Here is a 23,570-nt window from a genome sequence, read left to right as displayed (position 1 = left end):
TCCTAAATGAGTTCCTTCTTTGAAATAAAACTAAGTTCTTAGCTGGGTGGCAGCGGCAAATACTATTAATCCCAGCACTGGGGAGGCAAAGGCAGGCAAATCTATAAATCTGAGGCCAGCCTGGTCTACAGAGCAGGACACCCAAGGCTACACAGAGAAACCTGTCTTGAAAAACAATAAAAACCAACAACAAAACAGTTTTTAGAAACAGTGAGAAATGTGGATATCTCTAAGATACTTTAATCACAAAACGAGGAAACTTCTCTCTCTGGCTGTGGCATTGCCTGTTTCCTGGTGGAACTGCAGTGACATGTGTCACTGCGGGCTCGGGCTCGGGGCGCTAGGAAAGAGGAAGGCGCAGCGGCACCAGGATGCCCTGCAGGAGGTAACTTGCACGTCCTACTATTCTTCCAGTGCTGCAAAGCCCAATTTATTTCCTTCCAGCTCAGGCTCTTCTTCATAAATTGTTTTTCACAGCTTTATGTGACTATTTTGTATGTTTTATACATGGAAAAAAGCCAATGTACAATGAATGTGAGCTGTTTCAATCTAATTGCACACAGAAAAGAATCAATAAATATGATCTGTTTCAAATCATTAAGATTCAGTGTCAAGGTAAAGTTAATGTAGAACAACGTGGAACTGTAATCTGTTGATCATTTTAAAGGATAATATCCAAAATCTGTCAAAATGTGAAATGTAAATGAGCACAGTCTGATGCAGCAACTCTATTTCATATCCTAGACATGTGTTACCACAGACAGGTAAGGATATGCATAAGAAGATGTTAATAGGAACAAGGAAAGACAAGACCCTTACATGTCTATCAAGAAGGAACCATATAATACTACATGGAGGAATACGGAATAAAAACTATGGTGAGATGACTTAGTGGTAGTCAACAGTCACTAGTACAGGAGAGAAATGTCATGATCACAGTGAAGCATAGGGCCTAACCAACTCTACTCGAGGTTACATGAATACTGAAGACAAATCGTAGGAACTTCTATTAACAAATTATAGAAAATTATTTCCACAAAGTTCAAAAGATCCAGAAACTTTTAAAGGTATATTCAACATGAGGTCCATGAATGGCGTGCATGTGAGAAAAGCTATCACTCAGTGAGACCTAACCCATTTGTAGATGATGCCATGTATTAATGTCAAAAATTTAGACAGGGAGCCAACAAGATGGCTCAGTTGAAAAAAGGCACTTGATGCCAAACCTGAAGACCTGTGTCTGAGCCTAAGGTTCCACATAGAAACAGAGGAGAACAAATTCCCCAACTTGTCCTCTAATTTCCTTTCTCAATGCAGCATAGACATACTAACAGTTACACACACACACACACACACACACACACACACACACACAAATAAAATACAAAGAAAATGTAGAAAGTCAGACACTTTGAACTTAGTATTTCTAGTATTTCCATTAGAAATGTCCAGAACTGGACATAAATATCGTGGTGGACGCCTGCAATACCAGTCAGTCGGGAAACTGAAGAAGGACCACAACTGCAAGGGGAGGCTGAGAAACAGCAAGACTGTGTCTCAAAGTGAAAACATCAAAAAGGACTGGAGATGTGGGACTTAGAGAGGGAGGAGAAAACGGGGTAGATCAGGAGAGGGAAGAGTCAGAATGGAAGGGAGTAGGAAGGAAGGATACACACACTAAGGGTTTTGGTAGAGAACTGTACTTTATGGTAATAAATTTTTGACTGCAGAAAAGGAATATTTACATAAAAATAAGTAATGCTAACACTCTTTACTAGAAAATTATTTTAAATATATTAGAAAAGTATTTAGTAAATACTTTTAATAAAACATTTACTACAGCAAGTCATGGTGGTGCCCACCTTTAATCCCAGCATTCAGGGGGCAAGGGCAAGCAGATCTCTGAGTTGAAGGCCAGCCTGGTTTCCAGAGTGAGTTCCCGGACAGCCAGGGTTATAGAGAAACCCTGTCTCAAACACACACACACACACACACAAAACCCTGACATACGAATTTCTCATAGTTGCGTAAAGTTAATTCTTTTCTAAAATAAACACTTTGTTTATGTATATGTATACTTATTTAATATGTTAGTCTTCTACTATACAGGCTGGCTTCCTGCTTATGATCCTTTTGCCAGGACCTCCCATCCATTGTTAAAACTACAGGTATGTACCACCATGTCCAGTTGAAACTGCTTTAAAAAAGTAACTATTATGAAACAAGCAAACAAAAAACTTACATCTGCTACATACTACTCAATAAAAAACACTGTCATAGTTTGAGGATGTTATTGTGAAACTATATCTTGAAAGTTTGGGGCTGGAGAGATGGATCAGCGGTTGAGAGCATTGGCTGTTCTTCCAGAGGTTCTAAGTTCAATTCTCAGAAACCAAATGGTGGCTCACAACCATCTGTAATAAGATTTAGCGCCCTCTTATGGTACGTCTGAAGACGGCTATAGTGTACTCACATAAATAAATTGTAAAAATAAATAAATAAATGAAAAAAAAAATGAAGGTTTCCTTACCTTTCTACAGAGGACCACTCTGACATTTACATGTGTTCTGTGACAGATATATACTACAGATAACAGATCTTTGAAATTAATAACAGGATCTATGATAAAAAAAGAAGTTAAAATTAAACTTCATGGGTATCCAAAACAAGAATACTATTACTGTACAAGTGGTGAAATCATCATTCACTTTCCAAAAGAGAACTATAGCTCTGTTCAAATTTTCCTAAAATGTCAGGTTAATAGTGCTCCAATTAAGCCTAAATAACTGTCTTTCTTTGATCACCTGAGTATACTGTCTATACTGCAGGAATAGAATACTATTATCTTTTATATACCTACTTCGAATGAGCAAAGAGACTTGATAAACTACTAAGTAAACTACTCAAGACAAATAAAGAACTTAACTTCCCCATCTAGGCAGGGGATCTGCAATAAATTCTATGAATAACATTAGAAAAAAAAAACTATTACACAAAACTAGAAAGAAAATGTCTCAAATTAGTTTTCATTGTATCTTTAAATTTTTAAGTACTTTGAAAAAAACTTAAGCTCTTTTTATACTTGTTTTATTTAATGCCCCTTTCTTATTGAAAGCCTGTCATTAACCTGGTTACTTACTCAGTAGACATTTACTTTAAAGCTATGTACTAGAAAGTCAAAAAACCAATTACAGAAATATATTATCTGAGGAACACCTTGAAAATTCAGAAAGCAGATAATTTAAAAAGTAATCTAAGAAAGGAGATTAAAAAATATCTTCCAGACAGAACCAATTTGTTTTTTTAATATATATTTTTAATAAAATAATTTTTTTTCTTTTAGACTTCAATTATTTTACTTTCTACTTCTTATTTATTCACTTTACATTCTTCTCAGTGTCCTCTCCCCCATTCACCCCTTCCCACAATCCTCCCTCCTCCCCTTCTTTCTGAGAGGGTACTTCCCCCCAACACCCCGCACATTAAGTCTCTTCGAGATAGGTGCACTCTTTCCCACTGAGGGAAAAGACAGCCCAGAGAGAACATCCCTCGGACAGACACCAGCTTTGGGACAGCCCCCCCTCCAGGAAACCAACTTCCTAAACACACCACTGTTATTAGTCCCAGTCTTACCTGTACTAATGATTTGGTTAAGAAAGTTTTTAATAAGAGATGTGTTAACTGGCACTTCATTAAGGAGGAGTCCAATTCCAGAATAGCCAACTTCTCTAAGACGAATACGTTGTTTACTACGTTCATAAACATTTGTGCATTTTAACATTTGTTCCATGACCTGATCACAAAAAGTATTAGTCCTTTCAATGCAGAGAAACACTGGCTTTTGGAGCATTAGCAGTAAATTGCACTGAAATGTATTTGTATTTGTGTAAATAATGCTGAAAACTCTAAATATGGCAAATGGAAGAGCTATACAGCTAGCAGGCATGAAGAACACATTCATGTGTCAAGATATTATTATTATTATTATTATATAATTATCAAAGACCTTTTGAGACATGATGTCTCTCTATATATCCCTGACTGGCCTGGAATTCAGTGAATAGAGAGACAAGGCTTGCCCGACTTTCAGTGTTGGGACTGAAGGTGTGTGCCATCACACACAGCCTGAAACATTCTTAATACATTTACATAACAGTAACTAGGTTTCAATCCAAATAATTCATATCTAAAAATTGGGAGAGGCTGATCTTGTAGACACATTATTTCCAGGAGTAAGAGCGAGAGGGTTTGTTTATATATATATTGTATATACATATTTATTTATTATAAAAGGATGTCAGAATATTATAAACAATCCCTGAGAATTAATTTGAAAATAAATATTCCCTTCCATGAATGAATCCTAGTAAGGGCAGATGCTTCTTCTAAGAGCAGCCTCATTGGCCACCATCCATAAGCAACCCCACAATCAAACCACTTTAGACTTTTATCCCATCTTTGTTTTCTAAAGCTTAGTGATTTCTAACACAGGTGACCAAAGCATAAACTGTCAAACATTTGCTTAATGATATTAACTCTAATAACATAAAAACAAATGTGAGGAAGGAATAAAGTACACCACACAGGAGAATTTAAGAGAAAAAGTTAAGTTTAAGTTTGTATAAGTTTGCCTGGATCTTCTACTTGTAGATAACACAAGGCTCAAATATGTGTTGTCACACAAGGGCCCAGAGTCTCTACAGTTTCCATAGAAAATAAAATACATTCTGTGTGTTTGGATAGAGTAGTTAGTCTCTCAGCTTCAATTTATCACCTATAATATAGGAATAATAAGAGCATTTATCTCATAAAACTGTTATAAGGGCTAAGGAAACTACTACCTGAAGACCTGACCTATGTGGGCACCATATCACAGTTGCTATTACTAACTGTCCAATGTTCTGATGTACACACAGATTTACTGCATCACAAGAAAGAACTGAGAAGTTTTATATTAAGGACAATATGACTAAGTGGCTATAGTCCACTGAGATGATTTATCTGATTATATTAATTTTTATTTATTATTTTGATGGTATTGCTTATCTAGGTGCCCTCCACCACTGCTGCCACCTTTTTAGATGTAATGGTAGATTTGAGCGAGGGACATAAATGCAGGGCAAGATAAGCCAGTACTCTACTACTTAACTATAGTCTAATTCTATGGTATACTTCTTAAAATTCACAAACAACATGAACAATATATAAAAAAAAACCTAAGGAATATGAAAATACACACATACACACACACACACACACACACACACACAGAGAGAGAGAGAGAGAGAGAGAGAGAGAGAGAGAGAGAGAGAGAGAATTCATATATTAACAAATGCCAAGATATAAAGATGATTTTTTTTTGTACCTTAAAAATGATTTCTCTTAGTTTGTCAGAGTACTTCTGATTTAACAGCAAGGCATAAAGTATGTCAGCATTTCCTGGTTCAAACATCAGTAAGAAAAGCTGACCTCTAGTTGGACTGGTTCGTAGAAGACTGTAGAGTATATCCAAAATTCCAACGAGCTTTTCAAATTAAACAACACAAAACAAAAAATCATTTATGGATATAGGCAGCAAAAGGGTGTATGTCTCAAATAGTTATTTAAACTGAATCTGGTTTACCATGCTTTTAGTCTCTGATCTCTTTTATATCTTCCACTTCCTTTTGCATAGCCTTTCAATATACATATTCAGTATCTCTGAAACCATTCCTCCATTGTTTGCTCATATGAAAAGAAATCTCTATTATAGAAGAAATCTCTTCTATAGAAGATCTACTCTGGTTTCCTCAACATGTCAAGTTCTCCTATAATACCTCATGTTTATCTCTTTCTTACAAACAATCATATTCTTGTTTCACAGTTATCTCCAAACCTCTTTAACTATGTAGGTTCCATTAGGTTAAAAAAAGATAATTTCATAATTATATCATCTGCATTGCTTAATATTATATATATATATATATATTTATTTAAGTTCTGAAGTTGATGACAGGTAATACAAGAAAATTATGAAAACAAAATTAGAAATCTGTCAGATACAACTGTGTAATGATTTGAATATGAAAGGCTCATGTGCTGAAAAGCTTGTTTGGTCACTAGCTGGAGGCACTACTGGGTGATCAGATCATAAAGACTCATATTATAAGGACAATGACTTCATCAATTGACTAATGACTCGTAAGTCATTATTGTGACTATAATGGCTATAACCATGGTGACTAGATTATAATAATGATTATAAATTATAATGGTGATTATATTGGGCTATACAAAGGTAAGAGAATACATTCCTGTGGATATTACTGGGTGAAATAATAAATGTTACCATGCCTTTGTAATTTCCTGTCCCTGGCTCTTTCCTATCCAGCTCCTTCTACCTCTTGATTGCCAAAATGGAGCAGATTTGCTCTACTATGCTCTACTGCCAAATATCCTGGCTTATCATGGCTCAGAAGAAGAAAAAAATGACAATAGGATGGAAAACTCTTAAGTCATAAGCCAACGGAAGCCCTTACTCTTTATGACAACTTGTATCTGGTGTTTTGTCACAGCAACTAATCTCCAGATAGAGATTGTAGTGTGCTTCTTTAAATGTTTAATATTCCAACAGTATCCAAAACAATTATCCATTAGACAATAGTATATAACTTTATAAAATGACAAAGTAATTTAACAGTTAGAAATAAAATTGATCTCAGCTATACTACCTGTTCTTCTTCGTTAGTAGCGGCTATGTAACCTATGATACTTTGTATTTCTTCATGACTTCCACCTTTACAAAGAAAATACTTAATTAGCCCATACAAAGAAGTTCTTATTGTTCGAATATCATCTGGAGACAGCTCATTACATGTAGAACTGTGCCTGAAAGAAAACAAAAGTGTGAAAGTTGAAATAGCAATTTAAATTCTTTGATAATTTTATGTAAAAGAACTCATAATGTTAAAAATAAAGGCTAGTAAGAAATGGAGAAAGGTACTTGTTACCAAGCCTGATTACCTGACAATTGGTAGTATGAGATAACCAAGTCTGAGGGAATGACACCTAACGTTCCTCTCTGGCTTCTTCACACACACATGTGCACAAGCTCCATATAAAAAGAATATACACAGAAATGGCCTGGGAAGTTGACTCACTTCACCTACAAAATGCTTGCTGTGCAGCCTAAGTTTCAGAAGTGAGGTCCCCAGAGTGTGGTGGCCAGTGTTGAGGAAAGGATGGCATAACGTTTCTCAGGGTATGCTGGATAACAATTCAAGCCAAGATGGGGAGCAACTGAGAAGGATACCAGAGGGGCTGGAGAGACGGCTCAGTGGTTAAGAGCACTGACTGCTCTTCCAGAGGTCCTGAGTTCAATTCCCAGCAACCACATGGTGGCTCACAATCATCTGTAATGAGATCTGATGTCCTCTTCTGGTGTGTCTGAAGACAGCAACAGTGTACTCACATACATTAAATAAATAATCTTAAAATAAAAATCACAGGTCATAGTCACTTTTTAATCTGCTTTAGACAGATGAAAAAGCTTAAATACAGACAATTTGAGTGATCTGAATAGTACACAATTAACAAAACCAACATACAAACTTAATAAATGTGAATCTACCACTATCATTTTAGCCTCTATGCTACCCTGTCTCTCTGAAGTTTCAAAGTTCCAGAACTGCTGGACAAGGGAACAAGCTACGTACATACTCAGTCAAGTATCAGACAGAAAACCGCAAACTAAACTGAGACGGAACAATGATGTCATACCCATAATAAATCCTAAGTGTATCCAGGAGAAACTGCACACCATACTTCTTCCTGAAAACTCGCCTGCTGTCTTTAATGATCGTTGAAAGATACTGTATATGGCCTAAAATAAAATGTTCACATAAAAATAATGTAACTGGAATAAAGTCACACAGATGGTCATACATTCCAAACACAATTGTGTAATATTTTATTCGATAGCTTGGTCTTACCAATCCGAAAAGGAAAATCTCCACGGTTCCAAATGCGGAAGTCAAATAGTAAACACTGATACATTTGTTGAAGCAACAGTGTGTTTTTTTCTAATGATACCTGTTCAATTAGTAACTGAATTGCCATCAATACATTAACATCCATTAGAGTACCTGGCACCTAAAATTTAACAGAAAAAGAGTTTCATAAAGGTCAGTTTAAAAAACAGTATGAAACTATAAGTTCAAGTAACTCAGAACATCGATAAAATATAGAATAAAAAATGGCACAAAATATAAACAACCTAAATCATTAGTCTTTCTGATTTAACACTGGATCATATTTTCCTCATGTCACACCTTTTTTATAATGCTCAGAGCACCTTATCACTCTAAATTTTTACAGAAACTCTAAGAAATTATTATCACTCCCATTTTACCAACAGTGAACCTAAGGAAACAAACAGCATCTCCAAACAATTCATCTAGCAAGTTTTAAGCTCAGGCAGTTTAATTACAAAATCTATGATCTAATAGATGAAGAAACTGAAGCTGCAAACCATCATGAGCCAGTATATGACAGAGCTTAGAAAATTCTTCAGAAGGGGATAGAGCAATGGCTCAGAGGTTATGGTCACTGGCTGCTCTTCCAGAGGACCTTCTTCAATTTCCAGCACCCACAAGGCAGCTCACTACTGTCTGTAACTCCAGTTCTCATTCAGGGAACACATCAATGCACATTAAAAATAAAAAGAAAGAAATGAAGAAAGAGAGAGGAGAAGACAATAAAGAAAGAGAGAAAACTTTAAAGAAGAATTACTCCTCCCATACACAGTGGTATTATCCTGAACTGTATGATGGCTTTTCACTACACCTTTCCTTCACAACACTTTGAGGTAGACAAGACTGTGTTCATTTCCCCCAAATGTTTTACTAATAAGTAAATAAAACTCAAGAATATGACTTTTACTGTAGCCTTATACACCAACTCTGTAAGAAGGTCTCTTAACAAATTTATAAAATGATCTTATAGAGAACACTTCAAAAGACTTATAAACTCGTACTTCACCAGAAAGAAAGCTACAAACTTTGTATACTGGCATCCTAAGTTGAACATGAAATATTGGCTTAGAATAGGAAACTAATTAAATATCAGTTTCTCAATATGACTCTGTATGTTTTCAAATCTGGCCAGTCATCTAAAGTCTGGTCTTCACAAACTGGCTTCCTAAGACAGCACTACATGCTAAATTAACAGCTAGCAGTGGAAAGAGTCCTATGATGTACACCACATGAACGTACACTACAGAAAAATGATCTGAGTTTGGTTGTACAAAAGACTCTCATTTTTGGCCACGTGAAATAATCTCAATAATTTAAAGTGAAGTTCTTCAATAATTTCCTAATTTCTCTGACACTGAAGGGCAGTCTTCCAGTGGCAGGAACTTCACACCAGTTATGTAAGATTCATTCATTCTTTTCTGTTTTGTTTTTTTGTTTGTTTGTTCGTTTTGTTGTTGTTTTGTACTTTTTTTGAGACAGGGTTTCTCTGATATCCTTGACTGTCCTGGAACTGACTCTGTAAACAATGGACGCCTTGACTTCAGAGAGCCCTTGCCTTTGCCCGGGAAGTGCTCAGTCTTCTATATCTTCTAAACTGCCTAGTGCTTATCTGAAATGGCCATACAAGGATTCTGAATTAAATTTTTCATTTCTTCTTAAAGACAAGATCTCACTATGTAGCTCTGGCTGTCTTACAACTCTTTATGTAGACCAGGACAGCCTTAACCTTACAGAAACCAACCTAACTCTTCCTCCCAAATGTGGGATTGAAGGTATGCACCACTACGACTAGCCTTCTCTATGAGGAGCTAGGAGCCTTCCTTCTAACGCTGTCACTGGGAGAACTCTGTCCTGGTGAAGTGGTACTCGAGATTTATTTGTCTCCTAGAACGTTTCCACTGCCTTTCCAAAACCTCTTATTATGGAGCCTTTCAGCAGCTACCAAAGTTAAAAACAAACAAACAAAAAAACTGCAGTAGAGAAGCCAAATCCTGGCATGTGCACTAGGTTTCCAATCAAAGTAGCCTCATGATTTGCTTTAATTATTCCTTACAAATTGGGGCTTTCTGCAAGTCCCATGTAGACTTGATTACCTTCTGAAGTAAAGCACCAAGAGTTGCAACTCCATGGGACTGAATAAGATTGTCCTGGTTGATAGGATGTCTCTGAATAAAGTGTTTCACAATCAAAATGAATGTTGCAATTAGATTTTTCTCCAGCCTTGACTCTGAAAACAGGAGAACCTCACTGTCATAATCAAGCTCATGACCTTTACATCACATATTTTATATCACTGCAACAAACAAGGACTTCAATTTGTTAGCTGGCTTCCAAGATTTGTTTGAACAATGAAATCAGAAAAAGCAGCAAGTATTTACTATATAAATCTATCTATATGTAAATATTTTCTTGGTACCATGATATAACAATATGGTGGAGTTTTTTTCCACTAAGAGTATAAACTAAAAATAGTCAAAAGTAAAATTACTATCTTCAGTGTTTTGACCAAAGTATTATAAGCTCACTAAGTCAGTTCAGTAGGGAAGCTACAAAAGCTATAAATAATGAGTGGTATGGCATTTTATTTTCTAATTCTAACTTTCTACATGACTAATCTGAGTGGAGCTAATGTAATACATTACCTGATGCCTTTGTGGAAGCCAATCCCATACCTTCTTGTTCCATTGGTGTGATTAATTCAGGAACCGTGTTTTCATTCATTGCTTCACAAGCCTGTCTTTCACTAATGTGGCTTATTTGTTCCAGTAAAGGAAACAGTGCATTTAACCCACCTATGCAATTGATAATGTCCTGAAAACAAAAAATAACAATTTTTAATATGACAAAGTAAGAGCAATGGTGTAATTCAGTATCTACAATGTATATGAAGATGCAGTTTGTTAATAAACCTTTAGTAATGTATGTGATAGCCTAAGCTGAAGGTATCCTTACACAGATAGTCTCAAAGATAACTGTAACTTACATTCAAAGGGACTATTTGGGTCATTTTTCTGTACTTGTTTTTTTAGGAAGTTCAAACACACGACATATAACATAACTCTAAAAATGCCAAGAATAAGCAACTGTCACAGAACTGTACAATTATGCATTAAAAACACAGGTAAGGAACCAGAAATATAACTCCTCTAATTTTAGCTAACAAGAAATGGAATGGGTAAAGTAAGCTAAAATATGAAAAGTGTTTAGTGCCCGACAAAAAAGGACTGTTATATAAAGTTACTCTTACTACCAGTCACTAAACACTCAGAGCTACTCTCATGTGCTATTCTACCCTGGTAATCCTAGTGCAAAAAAGGCTGAGGCAAGAACATTCCAAATGCAAGCCCAGGCTGTGAGGGAAAAAGAAAGAAACAAAGTAGAGAGGGAAAGGAAAGAAAGAGAAACAGAAAGGTCAGGGGAGGAGATGAGATGATCAAATCTGTCACAACTGCAGCTAGAAAACTCTAATTAGCCAAACTTCCCAATAATGCTCCTCCTGTTGCATCTGTGCCTGACAATCATGGGCTACTTATACCACACACCTGCCACTTTGTTTTGCAAATTTTAAGTGATCTAAAATTCACTTTACCCACTACATAAAAAAATAAAAAGTGTGTGTTGGGAGAAAGAGACAGGGAGGTCCTGTGAGCTCACTGAGTAGCCAGCTTACTTAGCCTAAAAAGCAAGCTTTCTGTGTGCACGAGAGCACACACACACACACACACACACACACACACCTCATCCCCATCCTCCTCTCAGACTCCAGAATGTCCTGTGTCTAGTTCCTAGTACTGAAAAATTCTACATATATGCAATGCTTAAGTAAACTTAAAGTAAATTTAAATTATACTACAATGTCCACTGTATATTATTAATTTACCTTAATGTTCCAATTCACTACTTTGTTTCCTGTTAATCTTCCATGCAAACAGTTAGTAGACAAGTCAAGGCAAATTGAATTTTTGCAAGCCTAAGAACAAAAGAAAAATACAAGCACCTAAGTGGAATTAGAACAAAACATAATTTTAATTACATAAAAAATATCCCACCATAATTTTAAAAGTGCATAATAAAATCAGTAATAACATACCTAGCATTTGCTTTTTAGTATTTTATCTATCCTATCCACCCACCTACCTACCCACCTACCTACCCACCTATCTCTGATGTGTATGCATTTCTGTGTGGGGGTATGTAAGCAGGTCTATACCTGGGGGGCTGGAGGAAGACATCAGGTCTTAGATGTCATCAATCATTCTTTACCTTCTTTTTTGAGACAGAATCTCTCACTGAACCAGTTTAGATGAGGGCGATGCTGCTGCTTGTGGCACACCACTGCCTCCTCCCCTCACTGTATCTTACACCTTTTCCTTCCACCTCTGCCAGTTACCTTCATTGACTGAGGTTTTGAAGGAATACGAGCTAGACATAGCAGGTTTACTGGAACTCAATATCACATTTTTAAAAAGCAAACCCAAGTTTGAAGTATTGCTGTTTCACCTCTCTTGAGATAACTAGAGAAATCCAAGTTTAAAAGGTTTCATTCACTAAAACCAACTCAGAACAAATTTCAGAAACTATTTCAGTACATACTAGAATGACACATAACCCATACTCCAATTGAGAAGGTGTGCCTTAATTTTTGGTACTTCTCAACTTCCTTTTACAATCCCTAATTTTTTAAAACTCAAGATTCAAGCCCTTCCGACCCCCAATTACTTACTGAAATGATAAAAAGAATAAGGATCGATTTGAGCTCGTGGAAGTTACACTGACCTTCCCTGTGTAGTGAAGGAGGATGCTACTCGGCAAGTCGGCCATATCGCAGTCTTGACACTTCCAAGGGCTTAAGCAATTTGGACCTGAAAATTAGTTACACACATACACATACATCACTAAATATACATGGCCTCTTTGATTCTGTTACCAGAACAACATTTAAAATCAAGATGCTTCACAAGTTACGCAATAACAGAGCTAAAACACGCTTTAGTTTTAGGTCACCTCTAGTTTCCAAAACCTAGAAAGTCTGGGGAGATGAGGAATCTCTCCTGCAGAAAGAACAGTGTATGAAAGTATTATAAATATATAAATTTGTACTGATTTATCTAATGTGAACAAATTCAAAAGAATAAGAAAACAGAAAAACTGAGCATGGTGATACACAACACACACGTTTTATTTATGTTTGCTTATGTTTATGTGCATTTGTGTTCAGCCTGCACATATGTCAATGTGAAGGTGTCAATAGGTAAGAGATTACAGACAGTTGTGAGCTACCATGTGGGTGCAGGTAACCTGAGCCCTCTAGAAAAAACAGCTAGTGCTATTAAAGACGGAGTCTCCTCTCCAGCCTACTTGGTATACACCTTTAACACTTCAGAAGGCAGAATCAGACAGTCTCTGTAAGCTCAAAGCCAGCCAGGGTTATATAATAAGACCCTATCTTTAAAAAAACTGCTGTTCTTTTCAATTTGGATAGACAGCAGAGACATGAAATAGCATGTAAGTAGGTAATAGTGCTCATTTTATTTACAACTGAAATGCAAGCACAAACAAGGTTCTGTCTGACACATAATGGAAGATTATTTAAATTATTTAAGTGTGTGAATGTGTGTGTATTGGTACATGTGCTCATGCAAATGTGGAGAGGCCAAAGGAAGATATTGGGAATCTTCTTGTATCTCTCCCTTCCTTAGCCTCTGCCTATTCAACATATTCCAGCATTTGCCACAACTGGCTCCAACTTCTTTTTATCAGACAGGCCTTTTATTCAGTCTGGAGTTGATCTTTATGCGGGCGGGCTGGCCTAGGACCCGCCTGTCTCTGCACACTGACACTGGGTTACGGTGGAAGCAGCACACCGAGCTTTCCCAGGGGTGCTGGGAACCCTAACTCGGTTCTCCTGCTTTCACTGAGCCACTTGCACAGCACAGCTTGATACTCCACCTTACTGCAGCTGTGCCAAAGCTGACATGCTTCTGTGTCATCAGAAGCACTGTCACTGTTTTCCTCTTTTGATTATATGACATGTAAATAGAAACATTCACTTATTCACACTTTTAATGTTTATTCTCAGAATTTAATTATTAAAATCACTAAAATAAAACTCTAAATACCACATTTCATCAATTGAAAAATAAAAATTACAGCTAGGCGGAGCTGGTGCACCTCTTCACTCCCAGCACTTGGGAGGCAGCAGCAGGTGCATCTCTATTAGTTCCAGGCCAGCCTGGTCTAGAGAGCAAGTTGCAGGAAAGCCAAGGCTACACAGAGAAGCCCTGTCTCCAAAAACAACAACAAACAACAAATTATGAAAAATGTGTAATCATAAATTCAAGATGCCACACAGAGGTAAAAAACAATAATTTACAATAATGCTATCATTATCATTTACGAGTAAAACTGTAAGTAGAACTAGAAGAATAAACCGTATAGTAAACAGTCACAAACACTGCACTAAATGACTTATTTCTAACCATACATTTACTTGGGTTAGAAACCACACATGTAAATACTCAGTGAGTATCAAAGAAATGATAAGGTTCTAATTTAAACTCTGAAAACTCCATTTAGTACTATTCATCTCAAAATTCCTATGCAATCTGTACAGGGTACTTTTATGAAAAACAGACTCTCTGCAGAATTAAAATTTAATTTTAATTTTAATTCAGAATATTCTGATAAAATACTGCTATCAAACAGAACTGTTAGGACTAAATAGTAATTACTGTTTTCAAAACTATACTCAAAAAAAAAAAAAAAACAAGAACATTAATAATACTATTCAAGAATACCTAACTGTACTGCCTTCATAAATTCTTTAGGTATATTAATGCATAAATCATAAAAGTGACAAATTCTGTGGAAAGATTCCTGACATTAGAATCACTTAAGTAATTTCCTATGTTGGTAGACTTATATGTGATTTCCTCATTAGCATCTGTCTAAAGTTCTTATAGTGTTATGGAAGTGAATGACCTAAAAACTCACACTAAAAACTTAAGTTCCAATGTGACTGTATTTTAATTAGTCTTTAAACAAAATTTAAAGATTAATCATGTCTCAAGAATGGGATCCTAATCAGACAGAGCCCCTTGTAAAAAAGGAAGAGACACTATAGAGATCTAATCTTTTTCTTTATATGCACAGTGAGGAAAAAAAAAAATCATACTGAGATTACAGTACAAAAGGGGTTACCTAAAACAAAGAGAAGTCTCAGGAGAAAACAGTATTCATATGACCTTAATCTTCACCCTTCAGAAATGTTACAAAAATAAATTTTGTTGATTAAAGATAGAGTCTAGAAATGTACTATGGCAATCCTGGGAGACTAACACAGGCAGTAGCTTTGATACTTACAAAATTTAAATACTGATACTTAAGAGAGGGCTCAGTAATTAAGAGCTCTTCCAGAGGTACTGAGTTCAATTCCCAGCAACCACATGGAGGCTCACAACAATCTATAATGGAGTGTGATGCCCTCTTCTGGTATGTCTGAAAATAGCTACAGTATATTCATATACATTAAATATAAAACTTTAAAAAAATATATAAAGATCACTCGAAATGGGTCTGGAGAGATAGCTCAGTAGTTAAGAGTGCATTGTACTCTTTGCAGAGGATCTGGATTCAGTTCTCAGCACCCAGATGAAACAGCCATGAACTGTAGGGGATCAGATACCCTCTGACCTGTCTGGGCAACTGTATATACATGGAGCTCATGAACTTACAAAGGTACACACACACACACACACACACACACACGTTTTAAGTATTCCTTCAAAAAAGTATAGTATACAACAGGCTTTTCTTTCCAGTTCCAAAGGAAACAACCACAGGTCTATAATTTAGTTCAGTATCTAGATTACTTGCTTAGTATGTGCTAGATCCTTAAAATGTGAATGAATGAATGAATGAACAAATGAACAAACACACTCTTTAAATCCAATTAAGTCTTTAGGACACATTCAGGTAAAACCAGGAAGAAAAAGACAATGCTAAGCACTGTGGCTGTGCATGTTCACCTGCTAAATATAAAGCCTTGACCTGAGGAGGCTGCAGAGCTTCATGGAATATCATCACAGATCCGAGCTGGCCCTCCAGAGATGTGGGACAACCCCATTCACTATCTTGGGTTCCAGCTGAAATTAATTTGGTAAACATTTTTGATTTTTCAATTGTTCCTCCCCAGGAGGCTGATGACAATATTCCACCAAACGATGTCCGGTGAGGGGTAATGGGAGCAGAGAATGGTGGATCTGGGATCTGAGATGGAGGAGGGGTAGTGGTTCTTTGCCCAGCTGAACCAATACAACAGGAAGTAAATGGCTAAAAATTAAACAAAAGTGACAAAAATTACTTAAAATCACACAATTTTAAAATAGTTCTCTCGACATTTAAAAGTAAATGGTGCAAATCTGGGGTAGGTGGCACACAGGTAGTGGTCCCAGAACTGGGGAGGGACAAAATGGTCGTGAGCTGCACAGCGAGAACCCATCTTAAAACACACAATGGTGAAGACTAGGGAGCTGTACATCTAGCTCCATGGTGAAATACTTGTCTAGGGTTTGTGAAGCTTGGGTTTGATACCCACCAATGTGAAAATAAATAAATGACCTTTTAAATGAAATAAAAGCAAGATGAGACAGTATATATAAAATGATGCAAATAAGCACATTTAAAATAAAAGTGAGGCTACTTTTTCAACTAGATCATGACATATATAGGCAGGTACATAGCTAAGGCATGACTGTCAAAGTTACTTTTGGCAAGAGAATATACATTACTTTTATGACTCAATAAACCTTTGGTTTAATCAGTGAGGGTTATTTTTAAAAAGTTAAAAGAGGTTTACTATTATTGAAAATAGAGATAATTACTTTCCCCAACAAAAATGTATCGTTAGTATTATGTAACAGAACAATGTTAATGAAAGTCTACTCATGAGAAGAACCAAGAAACTATAGGCAAATCTTACTGACAAACACCCTCCTCTGTCCTACTAGTTCCAGAAGACTTTACGCTGGCCAGTCTCAAAGCTCTCTTTACCTGTGTGCAGGATAAAGCTTGAAGTGGCTTCATCACCAGTTCAAATGTAACAGAGAGCAAAGTCTACTGTAGTATTTTCTTACATGTTTTGTATACTTTGAAGAAGTTTGGGTCTTTTGTTTAGTTCTGGCTTTTATGATACTTTGGTCTGGTCTATTTATTCATTTCTTTGGCTTTGCTGAACCTACTTCTCCAAACTTTTCATTATATGTTTCTTTCTTGAAGCATTTTCTTTCACATAATACTGAAATTATCTAATGGCAGACTAAGAGACATGAATGCTAATTTTCTGTATCTTAAAAGAGAACATAGCTCAAGACTTTTAGGCAAAAAAAAATTGAATATATTTCACAAGTATCTTCAGGATTTTTCAATCAATAGGTCTATAAAAAATAAGTAACATATACTCACCTCATTCATGGCAGGAAATCTGAGAGGGGCAGAGACCTTCTGTTGTCCATTGTCATAGATAAAGACAAGACTCTGGCCAAAAGGCCTTTTTCCAGGCATGTGAACGATGGTTATGTTGTGCTGATGAAGAAAGGCATGAATTAAAATGACTAAAATCACACTGTGCTTTTGCAATGACATATGCTTAAAGAATATTACTCCATTGTTTTTTATAAACATAATATTAAGCAGAGCTAAAACACTGATTCAATAATGTTCCCAAAACAATTTTAAGTACTACAAAAAAAAATCAAGTGTTTACCAGACTTACAAATATTGCAGTCTCTTCTGTATTTTATAATGCTTTAAATATTCTTAGAATCATCTCTAAGTGAGAAGCATTTTATAATGAGAAGCATTTTATAATTTAGATAAGCAAAAGAAATAACTAGTTTAATACCCTCACCTTTCATTTTGAATTGAAATTCAAAAATCAGTCTAGGAAATCTTCAAAGACTCACAATATAAGTTTTAGCAAAAAAAAAAAAATTGTTGTTACTTTAATGAAAATGGTAAATACATTAACATCTTTTTTTTAACATCTTTATATATAGAACTTCACAACAAACAGAACTTGGAAATGAAAATTGGCAAAGCCGGTAAGAGGTCCTCATAAAAATACATAAAAATACATCAAACTGTTACACATCTTAAAGGAAAGATAGAAGCAAGAGTTTGACGTGGCATCCTCAAGTCTTACCCAGAGAGAATCACAGAAACTGTGGTCAGGAAGCATAACTGTTGCGTACTCTCTTTTTGTACACACTGCCACAACCAGCATACCTGAGTGGGTAATAAAAGCTTCAAAACCCATTCCACTTCCTGTAAAAAAGCTAAGAAAAAATACGTTATCAGAACCTCTGAGATTAAGTTGCCTAGTCTCGTTATCACTGAAGGCCATCATCATTAACTATAAAGCCATCACAAGTATCTTTACTAACAATGCTGCTACTTAATTCATTGGCCCAACTTTGTTTCAGTCATTTTAAAATCCATTTTGGGCATAAAAGTTAATAAACTATAAAAGATAATACTGTAAGTGGTATTTCATTATCAAGCTAAAGCCTTCCTAATGGAGTGACCCTTTAAGACAGTTCCTCATGTTGTGGTGACCCAACCATACAATTAGTTTTGTTGCTACTTCAAAACTGTAATTTTACTACTGTTATGAATAATGTAAATATCCATGTTCTCTGATGGTCTTAGGTAACGCCTGTGAATTGGTCAAATAGATTTCCCAAAGAGATTGCAACTCACAGGTTGAGAACTACTGAATTAAAGCAAAACTAAATTTACAAATCTTTAAATTCTTCTGAACATCCAGAAAGCATACATAAAAGTTATAAAAACCATAAAGCATGTTAAGATTTATTACTGGGGTATCATGGCACATGCCTTAAATCCTAGCACTCAGGGGGCAAAAGCAGGCAGTTCAAGGCCAGCCTGGTCTACAGAGTGAGTGTCAGGACAGCCAAGCCTACAGAGAAACTGTGTTTATTAATAATCGCCAGTGAGGCCTGCACGTTTTACATGAGAACACAGCTCCTTCGGTGGGGCAGAGTTTACTACTCCTTTCTTCTCCACTGTTATACTACTTCTATTTTTATTTCCTAAAGACAATGATTAGCCAGAAAAATATCTAAAATACACAACAATTATTTGGAAAGCAAAAAAGAACCTCTAAACTATATAGCCACAAAATCAAATTTTTTCATATCAACTGTTACAAATTTTAAAAACTAAATGCTTACTTTTTCCTAGTCATGAATCACAGCATATACTAGGTGACAATATTCATTTATTTTCCACAATTTGTACCATTACCTATATAATTGTTTTCTTTTTCCTCCTTTGTTAGCACTCCCAAGGGATAACGGATCCTGATCTAAGCAAAACCAAGCAGTGAAGGAAAATGCAGACCCAGGCCATTTCTGAATGGAAGGTACAGAAATTCCTGCCATACTATGTGACAAATTGAAATACTGCAGTGCACTCTCAAAACTGAGTTTCCGAGCCATGGTCAGGATTGCACGAGTCACAGGGATGGCATATGGGTGAGCACACTCTGACTCATCCACTCTCAGCAGCCGCAGAAGCCGACGGATTTCTTCAGAGCTCACAGACTGACTCCCCAGTGAGCCATGGATGGCAATCAAGTTCTCAGCACAAGTTCGATGTAGGGAAGAATGAGACTCAAGGGTCTCGATGATTTTTATTCCCATGTTTGCATTCACACAAGTAGTTCTGCTCTGTTTATTAATGCAACAAATTTTCTTCAGCCAATCAGAGATGAAGATTTGAAGGTCATGGGATTCTAGCTCCGGAAGCCACTGGATAAGAACCAAGAGAGGATGGACATTACTAATGCCCAAAATGCCAACTGAAGTATGATCGCCCTCTACAGCCTGCAAAGCAACACAAGAGGAAAGGGTGGTTACTATTCTGAAAGTGGAGAGAATGCATCTTCTCATCACAAAGGTTAAAAACTTACCATGTTCATAAGTTCTTTAAGCAGTTCTTGGGGTGGCTGGCCCAAAGATTTTAATACCTCAAACATGTGCATATAGCCAATTCTTTCTTTAAATACTTCCTAGAGAGTAAAACAATATATCAAAACACATTTTCAATGACTAAGTGTGTTGAAATACTAAATACTGAATACTTAAACTAATTGATTAGTATAAAATACAAAGATTATGAAATGAGTTTTATTCTCTTACATTATCTATGCCCATCTATATCATCCTTCTCTCTCTCTTGAAGCAGGAGTTTTCTGTATTGCCTAAGCTGACCCTAACATTGTACCCCTTCTACCTGTCTCACCTATCTCAGGAACTGGATAATACACATATGCCCTTGAACCTGACTACATCCATCTTAAAACAGATCTATGTCTGTCTATAATAATGATAAAGGTACAGAAGTCCATCAAAGTGAAATTTGAAATAACTGTTTTATAAGAACTGTTTTCTTCAGATTAAATTATATGACACGATATGACCTCACTTTGTCTGTCTGTCATCTTGTCCCGTTTTGCCCTCCCCTCCCCAGCACCCATAAGACAGGGTTTTATTACATAGCTTAGACTGGCCTAGAAGTCTGTCTCAAAAACAAACAAAAGGCTAAATTAAACTTCTGATTAATGTGGTAGCCTAGAACTGGGGAAGTGAGGAAAGAAGAACTGAGTGTTCAGGGCCACCCTGGGCTATATACTGAGACCCAGTATTAACAAGAACTAGGGATGTAGCTCAGGGGCAAAGTGGAGACCCTACAAAAGGTTTACAACAATACTCAAAGGTTAAGTGGGCAGAATAAGAGTACAAAGAACTTTCTCTCTGTTCCCTGTATCTAAATAATCGTTATCAAGATGCCATTAGGAAGCTTGAATTCATTTGTATTTTTAAACTTGAAACTAAAAAGTAAAATATAAAGAATAGCAAAACACCTAGCAAACAGAACCTCAGTCTATTAAATTAGGCAAAAATAGATATACCAACCATAAAAACATTTTAAAAATCAGTAAAAACAAGTTATCCTATAGGAAGTTAGTTATGCACCAAGGATAAGAAGAAATTCTTAAGAGGCAGGTACTTTGTCATATAACCTGTTGGGGAGCGAAGGAGAAGGCCCTAAACACATTAAGTCTATGCTCTGCCACTGACATAGAGCCCATTCTGCTGCACAGCTTTTGAAGTTTCAAATCATAAAAGATATAGCAAAAAAAAATCACCTTTAAAATTACTTAGACAACATTGAAGATTTGAATTCCAGAAATACTAGCAATCTATTATAAGTGAATTTCTCAGTGCTTATGGTCAGACTATTAGATCTGACATACACTTAACCATGGTTTTCATCCCTGATCACAGGAGAGAGGAGCATGTGACAGACACGTCAGAGGTGAAGATGGGAAGTTCAGGCAGCCATGATGCCATTAACAGTGTCATATACTTAACCATGTGCCTGGCACTCTACACAGACATCTCACAAAACTTACAAGGACTCAGTGAGCTACTTGTCAGCATATGAGCATAATCAGACAAAATGATAGCCACAGACAGTGGATAAAACTGACATAAGGGGATGGAGAGACTGCTGAGTGGTTAACAGCATTGGCTGCTCTTCCAGAGAACCTGGCCTCAATTTCCACCACCTACATGGCAGCTCACAGTGTCTATAACTCCAGTTCTAGAGGATCTAGCACCCTCACATGGACACACATGCAAGCAGAACATCAATGCACATAAAAACAAATCTTAAAAAAAAGAACTGATATAAAACCTTGAGGTTAATAATCACAAAAAATAAAAAATAAGAAGAATCCTAAAGTAAGTCCCATACTGCCAAGGTGATCACATACGAAAAATACTCATATTTTGGATAGTTGTAAACTGACTAAATAGCAAAACTGATATTCATTTTTAAAACTACATTGTAAAATGTAATTCTTTAAGCTCAATAACCACACACCCACTTCTCAATACCAGCACTATGACCCTCTTTTGACCAGCACTGTAAACAGTTATTAGCGTGCAGTTGAGTTGTCAGTGGGTCTTCCTTCCTTCCTTCCTTCCTTCCTTCCTTCCTTCCTTCTTTCTTTCTTTTTCTGACACTCTCACTACATAGCCCCGACAAGTTTAGAACTAGTTATGTAGAACAGGCTGGCCGCAAACTCACAGAGAGCCAGCCATGTTAGTGCTGGGATTAAAAGTGTGTACTATCACACAAGTTCATTGATACCTTTTAAAATCCTAGAGTATCCATAAGGAGTTTGTTTATTAAATTATCAGGAAATTATAAGAAGCCACTGAATGTATCTATAGTACACAATTTTGTAAACTACTTTTTACAGGTGTTACACTAGGCCTTTTACATACTTTCACATATAACTTTAGGATTTATACAGCAAAAAAACATAGATAAAATGTATATTTTACAGCTTAAAGATCCATTTTTCACCTTAGCAGCCGGAGAATTCTTCATCACTGCTGTCAAAGCCTGAATGGTTGATATAGCCAGGCAATCCAACTGTCCCTGAAATACCTACCAGAGGGGAACAGCAAGAAATTAACAAATGAACCTAAAATTTGGCTCATATGGAAACCTCTTGTTCTGAAAACCTGAAGAAACAACAACATGCATTACATTCCTCTTCCTATTATATGGATTATTGAAACATAATCTGCAAAAAATACTTAATTCACAGAAGATAAGTCACATGTCAAGAAGAATGAAGCAACATTCACTCATTATATTAAATATTCTAAGGGAGAGGGGAAAAACAAACTTTACACATGCTTTTAAAAATTAATGGACAATCTCAAAAGGAGGGGAGGGAGGTCTGCAACTAGAAATCATATTATGCCTTAATTTACCTTCAAAAATACACTTGGACTTGCTAGTCTTAATTACTGTAATGTAATTAATATGTTGCTTAAATAACCTTGTTAGCTTAGTTTCCAAATTATGTACTAAAGTGAAAATGGTATGTTATATATCATCATCTTTTAAACAAAGCATCTATTTCTATAAAACAATTGAGGCAAATAAAATGAATTATGTATCTATAAGTACTGACAAGTTTTAGAGAAGGCAATCTTTAATGCCAAAAGGTTTACAAAATAATTAAAACTCTGATTTTTATTTAGGCTTAACCATAAATATGAGATACATTAAATATCAGAAGATTCCTTCTAGAAAATAAACCAGTAACTGCCACTAATAATCTAATAATACTTTTTTCAAAAAAGGTCAACATAGGTGCTACATAAGGCTTAACAGACCATCACAGCATGGAGCTTAGACTGTAGAGAGCTGGGGCTGCAGAGATGGATTTAATGCACTGCACTCTTACCCACTTATACACAAACTTGAAATTAAATTTAAAAAGGTAGAAAGTTGTAAAACCAACACTGAAAACCTGCTTTGGGAACAATATTATTATAACCTGACACTAGCCATTGCACAAATAACATTCTCTGTTCTAACTCCCAACAGATTTGGTCTGCAAACAGAAGAAACTATTTAGATTTCTACATAGTAAGGTTTATGACCTGT

The 23,570-nt window shown here is 36.1% G+C and overlaps 1 protein-coding gene across 1 annotated transcript in view; it reads right to left on the bottom strand.

Moving 5' to 3' along the window:
* Positions 1-23,570, bottom strand: part of NBEAL1 (neurobeachin like 1) — a 123,091-nt gene that overhangs the window by 55,636 nt on the left and 43,885 nt on the right. Inside the window, exons 12-27 of the mRNA XM_080932926.1 lie at positions 22,473-22,556; positions 20,005-20,103; positions 19,338-19,918; positions 18,214-18,346; positions 17,475-17,594; positions 16,040-16,343; positions 12,789-12,874; positions 11,893-11,982; positions 10,655-10,823; positions 10,106-10,239; positions 7,971-8,130; positions 7,759-7,861; positions 6,711-6,867; positions 5,366-5,524; positions 3,634-3,793; positions 2,531-2,619 (exon numbers count right to left, since the gene is read on the bottom strand). Of these exons, the coding sequence (XP_080789052.1) occupies positions 2,531-2,619; positions 3,634-3,793; positions 5,366-5,524; positions 6,711-6,867; positions 7,759-7,861; positions 7,971-8,130; positions 10,106-10,239; positions 10,655-10,823; positions 11,893-11,982; positions 12,789-12,874; positions 16,040-16,343; positions 17,475-17,594; positions 18,214-18,346; positions 19,338-19,918; positions 20,005-20,103; positions 22,473-22,556 (2,628 nt within the window). The remainder of the gene's footprint in view (positions 1-2,530; positions 2,620-3,633; positions 3,794-5,365; positions 5,525-6,710; positions 6,868-7,758; positions 7,862-7,970; positions 8,131-10,105; positions 10,240-10,654; positions 10,824-11,892; positions 11,983-12,788; positions 12,875-16,039; positions 16,344-17,474; positions 17,595-18,213; positions 18,347-19,337; positions 19,919-20,004; positions 20,104-22,472; positions 22,557-23,570) is intronic.

This window comes from Micromys minutus (genome assembly GCF_963924665.1).
Source record: "Micromys minutus genome assembly, chromosome: 19".
Classification (NCBI taxonomy): Eukaryota; Metazoa; Chordata; class Mammalia; order Rodentia; family Muridae; genus Micromys; species Micromys minutus.
This window is presented reverse-complemented; position numbering and strand designations above follow the sequence as displayed.